The 13,794-nt window shown below is 41.0% G+C and overlaps 1 protein-coding gene and 1 long non-coding RNA gene across 2 annotated transcripts; both read left to right on the top strand.

The window, feature by feature from the left end:
* The first annotated feature begins 6,683 nt into the window (after positions 1–6,683).
* On the top strand, positions 6,684–8,002 carry LOC146988831 (uncharacterized). The gene is made up of 3 exons (XR_015035723.1): positions 6,684–6,820; positions 7,528–7,614; positions 7,747–8,002. It is a non-coding gene; the product is annotated as an uncharacterized LOC146988831 (long non-coding RNA).
* Positions 8,003–10,262: 2,260 nt separating this feature from the next.
* On the top strand, positions 10,263–13,746 carry LOC146988832 (uncharacterized). Its single transcript, XM_085774539.1, has 3 exons — positions 10,263–11,168; positions 11,758–11,871; positions 12,457–13,746. Exons 1-3 carry the CDS (start codon positions 10,355–10,357, stop codon positions 12,552–12,554), a joined length of 1,026 nt encoding a protein of 341 aa, XP_085630665.1. The 5' UTR covers positions 10,263–10,354; the 3' UTR covers positions 12,555–13,746.
* Positions 13,747–13,794: the final 48 nt, after the last annotated feature.

Below are 13,794 nucleotides of genomic sequence, written 5' to 3' on the forward strand. Positions count from 1 at the left end.
TTTGTTGACATGTCTGAGTGATGAGGGAAGCTGCAAAAGAGAAAGAGAGCGCTCTTTCCTGGCCACAGAGTCATTTTGCTATATTGCACCAATGAGCAGTGTTTATGATGGGGGGGGATTGGTGCCAGTGGTCATCACTGATTGGTGCTGTCAGCGATGATGTATGAGTGTGAAGGGACATCTCTGACCTCAGATTAGTACATTAACCCTCTCCCTGGCCGAGGCCAGCGTGCGTCCTAAACCCTGACCCCATGTCCCCTCACACCACCGCAGGGGGTCCGCGGTCCCTTCTCTCCTCTCCATACTCTGCGAGATGCCCCCCCCCACCCTTTGCTTTTGTTGGGGTAAACTATTGTGTGCATCGCTAAATAATGTGCATTCCACGTCCCCCACTTCTCATGCTCACTTGCAGGGCCGCAGTTGACCGTTGTCCAGTTTAAGTGTCATCCCCAGAGGGGGGTTACCGGGGGGCTTCACCAGGAGCTGCAGGTAGCTTTCATGGCTTCCTCGCAGGCAGGTTTCCCACTGCTAGAAATTTGTCGTCCCCCTCTGGGTGTCTTTTTTGGTAGTGTCAACCCCGGGGCCCCTGATGGGAGATTTGTTGATATGATAACTTGATTAGGCTGCAGGATGGATGACATTTTGGCAGAGGGCCAGTCAGCAGCACCCAGGGAGGCGCTGACTCGTCTCCTTAACCTCTCCTCAGGAGCCAGCAATTAGTGGTAGTAATTGGTGAATTAGCAATGTTGCTACATTATTCTCTACTTCTTCCTCACTTTCTATGGGCAGCGGGTGGATGAGAAGCCGAGCAGAGAGAGAGAGAGTCTGCGTGATCACCACCTTCCTCAATCAGTAGCTTCAATTTATTACAAAAGTACAGCACATTAATTTATTTGCACTTATTGCACTTATTTGCAGCACCTTTTCTCTCTCTGTGCACCTCTGAAAACACACAATGACTGGGCAGATATTTTGTTGCTGAAGTGAGGTTTGGCCATGGTCTATGGCTCTTCTTATTTCTCACTCACACCATTCTTTACACGGCTCCAGGCCTCCGGTCCAGAAGAGATAATTCAATTAATGCGGCCAAGGCCTGCATTTCAAAACCTGGCGTTTTTTTTGTCTGAGAGATTTGCATCATAAAACTCTGCCTCACAGCTGAACGTCCTCGAACGTTTTCTGCTTCTAAATTGTTAAGATACAACGAAAAATGAAATGATATACGTTCACTCCGAGGCAAGGCTGTTACCTCGACAACAAAATGTCCCTATTGTTTGCCCATGGAAATGTTTCGTATCTACACAGCGTGTCACTAAATACAAGGGCAGAGTCTGTTAAAAGTTTTAGATGTTACCATTAAAGTTTGTTTCCTGAAAGCAGAGTGCACGCTGAGAGGGGACGACTTGTTATGTCACTTTTACAGCTGGTAAAAATTTCACACCTGGAAAAAAAAAAAAAAACTGCCAAGTTTTAACATGAATGTCACTTTGGCCATGATTGGTGAAACAGCAGATACCCCAGTTAAACTATAACTAAACAACGTCTGCTCTTTAAGTTAGATGTATATAGTCAAACAAGAGTGTAAACTAAAACCTATTTGTTATGTGCAGTTTGACTAACATTTATGTTTGTTGTGTATTTTGCAGTTGAGAGTTGCTGTGACTCTGTTGTTGAAAGATGGTCCAGGCCTTTTCCCTGCTCTGTAATTACCTCGCCTCATCCTCCACTCATGTCTGTGGAGCTTGTCGACTCCGGTGACCTCCGACCTGTCATGCACTGTGGGTTTAGTCTGACGTATTCAAGGTGTTACCATCTGTGGCCCCCCGCCCCACACCCCCACCCCTTTGCTCTCTCCACGGACAAGTCCTCTGTGTCCAGGCCCACTGGGTTGGAAAAGTTGCTTACAGTGGACTGTTTGTTTGGCTTTGTAAATGTCTCAGTTCAGAAGAAAGGATGGACAGAGGAGTAGCAGGGCTCCTGGAGGACACTGGTGTTGTGTTTTTTCCTCCTGGTTAACAGTGCTGTGGTTATCAGCACCTACGAGTTAACTTGTAACACAGTGACCTTTGACTCTGTGTCTCTAAACAGAACAATAGCTGTTTCCAAACGTTACTTTACTAGTGTGTGTGTGTCTTCTAGGTATATGTTATGTAAGAAGACACATTGTGGTCATATACTCATATATTACAATTATATATTATGTCATTATATGAATATATGAATGAGTATTTAATAAAAGTGAATTCAAACAAACATTTTCATGCTTTAGCTGGTGAACCACAGATGAGAAAAGCCAAATGAGTTTTGCATACGGACAAATCTTTTTTTAAACAGTCAGTGTGTATATACAGTAGTGTGGGAACTGTTTTAGCCAGTTTACAAAGTCATTCAACACCAAGCAGCAATGAAATGCTAGATGAGGGGATACAGATGAGGGACGAATAAAGTTGCATTCAACACAGATGAACGATGATGTTGCACTATTGCAGCAGTATCGAAACTACAAACAAAGTAAAGTAGCCATGTTGTCAACTTGACAACTATGCAGTTTGAGGTCATCTAATGACTTTTAAATATGCTGGAGAAAAACCACATGCAGTAGAAGTTTCTGAAACCACCTCTGATCGACATGTCAAGTATGGAAATCATCAGCATTTGTTGGCAGCATCCCGTAAGCAACATGTGACAAGAGATTGCAACACTGGCAACACATATTCAGAATGAGGAGAACAACTCTGCACAGAAAGTACAAAGCTTTTTTGGTGCATTTTGATACAAGTGTGCAAAGTGGACTGAACAGATACAGTATATAAGTGAGAGGAGAACAGCTTTTACGTGAATTCATCTGATCTGTCAGGAGACTTCAGCAGGGGGAACAGTGGACTGTTCAGATCTCATTTTTTTAATGAAAGTACAGTATCAGTATCGCACTCTAAATACTCTTAATTTCATGTAAAATGTGAATTTGGGATTGTTATCTATGCAAGAGACGTTTAACCAGCAAAATGTGATATACTAAAACATTAAAAGAAGTTGTTCCGCAGAGAGGCTCTTTCAGACTGTAACATCATTGCAGTTGTTTTAATGCATCAATTTTTAAGAGGCATATTAATGTAGCACGTTGAAGAGTCGCTCTTTTTTCTTTGATCTACTGTATGATAATATTGAAATTCCTAAACTGATAAAATGTTCAATCAAATATATCACATGTGCATGGTGGAGCTAAAATATTCCATATTTCTCTAATGAGCTGAGGCATCATGACCACATGTCTAATGATCTTGACTCTCGAGCTGCGCCTATTGCAATACAAGTGCAAATCCACCACGCTCATCCCTGTTCCAGCCATTTGTGTGTGGCAAAAGTTTCACCAAACAGCCACAGCCTTCACTGTGTCAGACTCGTCCTGCTGACATGTGACTGACATTCGAGGTAGACCGTTGAATTGAGAAACATCTTTTGATGGGAGATCAGTGACGTCTGTGTGGTTTGAATCATTTCTAAAGATCAGTGTACAAATCAGCAGCTTAACCAGTTTAACCATGTCCCACATCCTTAAACAGATGGTGCTGCGGTGTCCGCGCACACCCAGGAATTTCTCTGTGAAGGATGTGTCATCCTGTCGTAATGACACTGCAAACATGAAGAGTTGGCCCCAACTCTGAGAACACGTCCAATTTCATCCTATTAATCATATTCATCATTCCTTCTCCCAAAAGAACTTGTGTTGTTATGACGTGCTGATAGTGAGAGAATATTTGGCAGTGCACTGCGGTGCTGGGGATGTGTTGGATAACACAGTGTATGATGCTCTGTGGATGGTAGTACCAGGGACTTAGGTTGCTCAGAGTTTCAGATCAGACGAGCGAGAAATGTCTCTCTGAGCAGGGAAATGCTGCCACCTAGTGGCTGAAGGTCTGCACAAGTTTTTCATTCAGAGCAGCTACTTTGGGAACAATCTGCATTTATTATCCAATCCTGCCATCTGTAGGCTATTGTTCAACTGAGGGGTGACACTGGTGAAACTGAAGGAGCAACTGTTGCGGTGATAATTTATGCAAGGCAATGAAGTACACATCAGTGACTTTAATGAAAATGTGCTTTTGCCTATAGGAGTAATAGCAGTGATATAAAGTTGAAAGTATGTTTAAAAATACAGCGAAGCAAGTAGTATTTAAGTGACTATAAAACAGATCCATAATATTATATATATAGGAGAGAAGCACGTTCAAAAGCTGAAAATATTATTTATTATATTATTTTATTTTCAGTAGTTATAAAAAAAGGGTCTAAAACACTAAATGAAAATACTTTTGTTCTGTCTTTAATCTTTTTAAAAAAAATTTTTTATTACTGCTTTCTAAAATATGCATCAGTTATGTGAGGGTTCAAATGCATCTGACTCAAAGGTATAAGGTCTTAAATGAAACAAAAAGGAAATAAAAACTGACATGTTTAGTTCAGTAATGTTCATACAAGACATGTTTAAGGCACTTTGAATAGATGATATTAATAGTGAATAATAATAGAGGGCAATTTCTGTACCGGCACACGTTAGTACCCCAAACTTCTGTCTTCAAACCAAAACCAATTTTAAATCGTTCTTATGTGCAAACATTTATATTTACAAATATGTTTACCAATTTATTATAGTAAAGAGCTATGATATTGAGAATTCATGAATTAGTATCTGTTTATGTATCAGTAGTGCAGTATCCGAGCCAGTAACAACTTTGAGCTTGCTGAGGTGCCATAAGGTGCCTCTTTATTCTGCCGTCCATGACTGAAAGTAGTTTTACACCTGTTACACTTCCTCATTGCCAGTAGCTGCAGTACACTGTGTGTCTGTGTGGTGTAGTTGGCCAGAAATAGTTTATGGAGGTTCAATCACTGCCAAAAGTGTATAGCAAGTTTCCAGGAATAGAAAAACTCTCTCCAGAATCCTCATTCGCTTTTACCGGTACGCCGCTACATGCATTCACAAAGAAAAACCCCATCTGACAGAAACAGAGGATCTACTGAGGAGCAGACCTGGTTCAGAGTTTCTGTGACAGTGACAATTATGAATGATCAATTAAAACAATCAGGCCCGGTTGCTGGCATAAACACTCTATGCGGTTGTTTATGGCCACAGCCGTTAGGTGGGGGGCACATGATCAGAAAGGTACCAGGGACCATCAAGTCATTTAAACATCCTGAGGTCTGCACGTGCACGCTATGAGCTTTATATGTAATTTGAAGTCAATATTCAGCTTCTTTTATCTCACATTTGAGACATTTGGTGAAAATAGAATGGCAGAATGACAACATTTGTGCTCAAAACGTACAAAATTTCATTTTAGACTTGTTTTCTACACGTATCTATTACTGTATTCATATCCTATTTCAAGCACCAAAACAGTTCATTCTCATGACTGAAGCTGTGTTTTCACAAGGGATTTGAAATGTTTCAAAAAGCAGACCTCAAATTTCCAGCATTTGGCCTAAATGATTTCTTTATACAGTGTTCTAGGACAAATTGACCTCAGTGTGCTTACAGCGGAGGTTCTAATATTTAGACATAAAACACTTGAGTATTGTTACATCTGCAAGTATCTTAAAAAGATACATTTAAGAAAATATGTAAAAGTCGAGAAAATGGCCTCAAACCTCAGAGGGCATAAACACGTCTGTGTTCAGTTTTAACCGGTTTTAACCAGTGATTTGGTCCACAAACAAAAATCTTGTTTAGGGCCACCAAAATGCTAGGGCCGGCCCTGAAAACAATATATCCAGTATGTTACGTTTCATTTTGGATAAACAGTAGCTCCATCAAAGCAGAGTGAGGAGCAAAGGAGAGCAAGTAGCCCGGCAATGCTGTCTGCTCTCCATTATTCATGAAAGCAAGTCAACATGAGATCATTCTTCACCCCATCTCTAACTTTTTCTGGGGACATGCAGGCAGAGTTTTACTCTATTTACCTTGCTAGCAAGTAATTACAAGTTTAAAGACTTTTGAAGTCCTATAGCTGTCTTTCTTCTAATCTACTGTTACCCTGAACACAATGGCAACCATAGGTCAATCAAAAGATATGGAAGATTATTCAGAGTTTCATAAGTTGCAAAAGAATCTCTGACAATAGCCACACAAGCATATCATGAAGAAAACTTTCTACTTAGACTTAACTACACTTCTCAGTGATGTTTGTACTTTTGTTACAGTTTAGTGGTTTCATGGCGACTCTGGTAACCTTTTCTTCCATCTGGTTTATAAGCTTCCCTCAGTAGCTACACAAAGGCACATGAGTAGGCTACTTTCATCAACCATCCCATTGTGAACAGAACTGTAGTATCACTTACTGCAACCTTGCTTTTATAATGTTGCTTTACCAGGAAGCCTTTGTTACTCTTGAAATATCTGATTTGATTATTCTTATATTTAATACTTCAAGGAAACATAAAATATAACTGTCAAGAGCTGCGTAGATTTTCACTATACATGGGGGTGTGATTAATAAAGCTTTGCCTTCCTATACAAGACTTTTGTGCCAAGGCTAACTTTTTAATATTTTTCCCCACAAAGAACTACCACCAACCCCCATGTAACAGCCTTTGTTAACAGATGTAATACAATACCTGTTATTTCAGGTTTGGTCTATTGTGTGAGGTTTAAAACTGGGGCATCAAATGTTTCTACCCACCACCTCCAGAGCTGGATTTACTTTTCTATTCACACTGACAATGACGACAGCTTGTTTTGTGGCTCTGTGGTTGAGAAGCTGGACCTGTATTGGCTTTGGACAATTGTTTTTCTTCCTGCTTCTTCAACCTGTGTTCCTTGGTAAGACAATTGTACACTGTTGTGTAATGCTGTTTGCCACACATTATTGTAGTATCATTGACATTTTGTGATAGTATGGTGTTCAGTAGACTAATACAGTGATCACTCCTAAAGATGAAATTATGTGTTAAAGAAATGTGATTTATATTGTTCTTTGTTTGGGTTGTTAGGTGTGATTCTGGTCATTCAGTTTTAAGGAGAAAATCATCATCATCCCACATTTTTATTCTTGAGGGATTGTCAGACATGCAGACTTACCAACACAGTCAAGACTAAAGGATTGATCTCTGTGTATTGATACAGTATCGCCATGCAAAACATCGTGGTACTAGGCTGCATCCATTTTATTCCCCATCTAGCAGTTACCCGTGGCTTTGTCTGATGTAGAACAAGTTCTGTGTCCAGTGTTTAAGTCTGGGAAATGGATTCCACAAAGTAAAAGTGAAGCGACCTTGACACAAAAGAAGTAAAAGTGTCAATGCAGATACAGTCACATCATGATTTTTAACAATGTTGATGGGGTTGATTTTATCTTTAAAAGAAGCTGAGCACTGTGGTGTTTAATATCAAAATTACATTATTGTGTTGCTTTTTTATTATGATGTTTAACATTTCAATCACTCATGTTTCTATAGTAGTGTGATGAGAGATCATCTTTTCCCCTCTCTGTCCTGTTGATTTAATATCCACTGAACAAAATGTCTCAGGTTCTGCAGAGGAATCTGAGCCGTGGACAGGAACTGCCTCCAGGTCGTCCAATAAACAACCACTCCCGCAGCATTCCTTCGCCACAGGTTATCAGTGTTTCTCTGTTCTTGCTTGAAGAGGAAACTAGGCCGAGTTAATATTCATCCTATATTTGACTTTATGTTAATAATGTCTGAATTATAATCTCATGTCCCATCTTGTCTGTGCTTTGCCCACAGTCTTGCCAGGGCCACTGCAGATTCGAGGTGACTCCAACCTGACAGAACATAATGTCCGCAGGAGAAGAAGCTCCGACTCTTCTGGCGCCGGAGACTCTGCTCTGCCTCCAAATGTTCTGACGACCTCTGACCTCTCTTCTCTCCGAGACCTCGTGTCAGATAAGAAAATCACAGGTTTTACAGCTGCCCCACACCCTCATCACAGCATGATGAAGTATTATCTGACCTGAAGATGAGCTGGACCAGCTACTAATGTTTGTTTCAATCTCCTCTTGCATCAGATGGATATAAGGGTTAGGGATTGGGTTAACTATCTGCGTGTTTATATCTATCAACATCCATTAGTGAATTTAAGGCTTTAAAATGAAAACACATTAACTGGATAATGTAAGGCACTGAGTTACAGACATCATCTCGTGTTTCCAGATACAATCATTTCCACCTAACTGCTATACTTCTCCTTTGGCTCACAATATATTTTTTTTAAATGTTTTTTTGAAGGCTTAAAAAACCTACTGGGGCTGATATTGTGCAACAGTAGAAGAGCAATAACACAAGGTTATTACACTGCACTGTTAGAGTAAGACCCTCCAAACAGATAAAACCTTTAACCACAAGATGGCAGCGAAACAAAGACTTCCAGCCAGAGCTACTTTTTAAATGTGGTTATATTTATGCCAAAGCTACTGGAAGTTTGCAGTTCCCTGCAAGTGGATGGAAAGCATGAGCACAACTCAGCTTCATTCTGTGTTTGTTCTGGGAGGTCAACAGGGACAAGTTAGAAAAAAAAGTGAGAATCAGTGAGAAAGCAAAATATTGTTGGGACAGGTGTGTTCTGGCCAAAAACTTAAAAATAGCTACTGTGGCCAGAAGGGGGAGTTAAGAAAAAAAAGGAAGCAGAGTGTATAGCCAGTCATTGTTTACCACATCCGCCCACATCCCTTTAGGCAGACCATGGTCCAAAAAAAAAAAAGCTTAAGCCAGTTCAGTCATCTTGTGTGTTTCTTTTTGCTCCTTTTAAATTATTTATTCTTTCAAGGGAAGATGCTGCCTCACCGTTCGGAAGAAATATGGACTGACTTGACCCCGTGAGGCAGAGGGAAAAACTCTAAATAAGAAATACATATATTAAAAATACAACAACAAAAAAAAGTACTTATAACATATATGATGAAAATTCTGAAACACACTAAGGTAAAACAAGTTGTTTATGTCATTTTTATTGTGTAACTTGTTCTTTTTTCTTCTTCTTTCATTGTGACTTATAAGTTCGTCTAGGTCTCCGTGTATCTCTTAGTGGACCGGATGAGCTTCTTGACCCTCAGCTCCTCCTCCTCTCCCTGAGCAAAGAGGTCAGTAGATTAAACAACACACCCAAATCATTTTAAAGACATGTAATAAAGTTTAATCTGTCCTGTCTACTCAGGAAATGTGGTGCATGATGTAGGAGGGATTAACTGGAATATGAGAATCAATATTGGCTGAAAAATAAATAAAATGAATAGGCTATCAGTATGTTTTTTTTCTATATGATTTAAATGACTGAAAACCCAAAGAGGCAATTAGCCAGTACTATCAGACTTTAATGACCTGACAAGCACATGGAGATTTTTGCCTGAAGAGACGCCAAACAATAAACCTACTACTGCCTAACTAATCAATGGTCTCTGGGTCTAAAGGGCAAATGCTGAAACCTGTGTGTTGGTTTTGGTCATGGTACATGATTCATTCCTCAGTAAACAATGAGGCAAACACACACACACACACACACACTCTGAAGCTGAAGTTATTTCATTCGTATTTCAATCCGTGAACTTTTTGAGCATCTCAGACTGACAGCACCTTTTAATTACACCAGAGGCATGAGTGGATTAAAGGATTACAGTCTCTGGAGAACTCAACTTTTGACTTTTGATGTGGTGGAGGAGGAGCCGGGGGTGGGAGGGAGTTAAGAAGTCGAGCATTACTGAAAACTATTTCTGACAAATATGTGGAAGAAGCAGGGGACACAATTAAAGCTCTTGTGCTGAAGTGGGTGCTAATGACTGTTGTGTGTGTGTGTGTGTGTGCTTTTTTTCTCTCTCTTTTTTGTCTTTCCTGTGGGAAGTCAGGAGTCTACAGCACTCGAGGGAGGACAGGACCCTTTTCCATGAGAATAGTGGGAATAAAAAAAATGAACTCTGCACCCTGAGATTTCATCATCCACAGCCCAAACAGCGTCTCTAACTTTACTTATGAGAACCTTATAGAGAAAATAACTCTGCTTTGTCTTCTTCATCACCATGTAACTGTTCTTGAGTAAATTAATTAAATCTAATTTCTCAAATCAATGTTTGTGTTTGGTTAACCATTAAAGATTAACTTCATGGTCTCGCCTGTGCCTGTGCGCCATGCAGCGGCTGACAGTTGGCCCCGCCCACTGATTGAATCGGTCCAATAGCAATGAGCGCTGAGTATTTTATTTCCTCCCTTTCACTGGTGTCCACGATGACCGTGAGGAAGTTTCCCTGCACTTCACCGGGTCTCTGAAGCAGCGGCGGATGACTTGACTGGCAAATAGTAAATAAACGATCCAAAACAGATCCACGCGGCCGTGATCGCGAGGGGGATGGCAGAGCAGCAGGAGTCCCTCGAGGACACGCTGCCCGAGGAGGAGAGGGAGTTTCAGAGGATTATAACCCTGATCGGAGGCAAAGAGAGGATTTATTTGGTCAGCGATGCCTGTCAGAGTAAAGAGGTGGACGCGGATGACGCTGAAATACTGCAGGAGTTCATACGTGACATGTTCCACCACAGCAGCAGCAGCAGCAGCAGCAGCAGCCACGCGAACAGCAACGGGGAGACCGGCTGCTCCTCTGATCCAAGCGATCCAAGCGAGGACGCTGCAAGTGCGACCCACAGCTGCAGCAAGACAGAGGCAGCTAAAGGTCCTAATGAAATCCCCCTGACAGCCAGGCCCAAGGGTTTGGATTTGGATTTGAGAGCGTGCCCGCCGCTGGAGGAGCAGGAGAAGCGGCCGACGACGCACAACGGAATCGCACAGAAAACAGCGAAGAGGAGGGCGGACGTCTACAGCGTCAAGCGAGCCATAGACTACCCCATCATCATCTTCATCTTCAGACAGACATTTGTCGGCAAAGAGTCCAACGACGTGTGCGTAAGAGAAATCTTAAAGGATGTGAAGGCGCGTACGAAACGCGCCCGGATCGCCCGACCGGCCCTGATTGGATTAATACGCGCCAGACAGGAGAGCGCCGAGACGCAAAGGTGTGCGCAACTCCTGGAGTGTCTGATCCGCTCCGTGTTCCATAAACATCCGCCAGAGACAATATGGGCCGGTTCTTTCATCCCCAAGACGAAGGAGAAAATTCTCAGCATCAAGCAAAACGCCTGCAAAGTCATACAGTCATCTCAAACAGCAGGTGTAATAACACACAATGTCCATGCCCAACTGAAGTACAGTAGCTTGTAACAACCTTTTAGGTCGAACATACTAATGTAAAAGTTATGAAATAGGCTGTTCAGTTTGCCTTAACACATGAACACGTCATCAGAGCAGGTGCTTGTTGACATGAAGTTTGAACCCTGGGCACCATGCTGTGTTGATGATGCATACAGTAGATCTACTTGACAGCCAAAGCCAAAATAAACACAGGCTACAGATTGTAACACTTACAAAACACTTTAAATATGCACAGATTTCACACAATCCTGCAGCAATATAAAGGGTTTACATACAATGAAATACCTTTGTTTGTTTACGGTGGGACAGTTGCAAATCCATTCATGTGTGATCACAGTGCAGAAACATTTGGAAAACACTAATTTGTGTTAGTTTGCTCCATTATCTGGGTCAATCCATGACATTCACAAGACCACAAGTGAATTTCTGCACACATTTCTCTTCCCAGGCATGGCTGCAAAGGCCCAGGAACAAAAGGAGCATTCATGACACAATCAGTCCCTTGCATAAGCTGCCAAATCGTTAAAGACTTTATTATTGCCTTTTAGATAATACCGGGGATAGAGGGAACCCGCTTCTCTGGCCATTCCAATGTTTATCCTGGCCTCAAAGAAGAGGAGCCGCAGGCCAGGCCAACAACTCTACAATCATCAGGCAAAGAGGTAGCTGCACGCATCTTCCCAAAGATGCATTCTTTTCTTTTCTTTTATTGTTTCATACACCACTTAAGTCCTGTCCCGTCCTGGGGTTCTCCTGAGACTGGAGCATATCCCAGAATGCACTATTTGGGCCAAAGGCATGGTTGCCAATCTATTACCAGGGCAACAGACAGACAAAAGACATTAACACGTTAACTCCCCAAACAGCTTCTCTTTGGGTTACGTTTCATACTGAGATGATTAACAGTTAATTCTGTACTACAGGAAACAGAAAAGAACAACTTGAATATAACAACATGGCCAATATTCAGCATTTTGGTAGATCAGTGACTAATTTTACTTTTTTGTGGAAATCTTAGTCCCCCCCATGTTCAGATAGTGATGTATAAATTAAAAAATAAAACTCTTGTTGAATCTACACACAACAGCTTTACAGCTTTTTATGTTAAACTGACAATGTTATTGGTAAATCCCATAATCCTGCAGGAAACAAAGAGAACCAGTTGGATACCACTGCTGTCTGATTTTTTATTGAGTTCATTAAACTTAATTCCACTGTAAGAAAATGCCCTTGTTTTGTTTTTTCAGGTGACACTGGAAGTGTAGAGGAAGGCATCCCTCTGAAAACCAATTCCATAACTGTAGGGCGTCATGTGGACGGAGAGCCAGCTGAGGGGAACAGCTGATGTCAGGACACGTGACCTCCGGCTGCAGGGCTGTGGACTGCTGTGGACCATCCCGTTTTTACTGTGAAGACAAAAGTTGGCCTAATGGTGCTCCAGAACTTTAGTACATATAGTATTTCTTAACGGTGCTCAATATCCTCACTGCTGAGCCAACATGATTCTTGTTCTGAGCAATACGTTGTTAAATGGTCAACTCTGTTGCTATCTTGCTGATTTACACATTGTCTCTGATATCTGATGGTTAGTTACAAAGGGATTTGTTGTGTACGTGCATATCAGTCAGTCATACGAGCTGTGTCACACTAACATCACTGTATTTCTTTGTTAGATGCCTTCACATATGCTTGCACTTTAGCTTATTACAAGTCGAGAATGCAGGGTAGCAACATTTTACAACACAAGTATTTCTTTAACATGATCCATAGTCGCAGGCCAGGCTTACCTACCTGACAAAGCGGGCCTCAAGACCTCTAGGCTTAATGTATATCAACTGCTTCATCCTAGGTAAATCAGTCAAGCATTAATTGGGGAATAAACACCATTAAAGCACAACATGAACTGACATTGTAAGGGTCTTGAAATAGGTTTTACCTTATCACTGTACCTGACCATGTCGTACAGTAAAAGGGTCCCTGTGTAAAATCGAGTTTTAAGACATACATTATGTTATGTTTACATGTATGCTTAGTGAGCAATTTATTAGGAACTCTGCACATATGTTTATTCATCTCTGCTTCAAGTTTGATAATGCACCATGTCACAAAGCAAAAATATCCTAAACATTGAATTAGTCCAGTGAACTTCAGTGGCCTCCACAGTCATCAAATCTGCACCCATCTGCATCTACAGTACACCACATCTGCATCCAGTAGAGAAGATTTGTCCCTAATAAAGTGCTCACTGAGTGTGTAGTATTTTGCATATTCCTATATTGTTTTTTTGTTAATTTATCACACAGCTAATTATGTAAAGAAAAACTGTACTCACTGCACAGATAACAGTGTTAACTGGGATTTGTGAGGGACCCAGCCCTTTTAATTATTTTTTAATTTTCATTTATTGATATTTTGTGCCTTAGATCAGTGCTACTGACAAAAGCATTATATTTAACAGAAATGGTGCAATCTGCTTTTAACTTTTAGTTTTAATGTAGATTACAAATTGGTCATATAAATAAACACAATGAAACATATGTGTATCTCTTTTGAAAAAGGACAATCTTTATCTGTATTCTCACCAG

The sequence above is a fragment of the Trachurus japonicus genome, chromosome 4, assembly GCF_045865225.1.
Source record: "Trachurus japonicus isolate A0001 chromosome 4, Traja_1.0".
Lineage (NCBI taxonomy): Eukaryota > Metazoa > Chordata > Actinopteri > Carangiformes > Carangidae > Trachurus > Trachurus japonicus.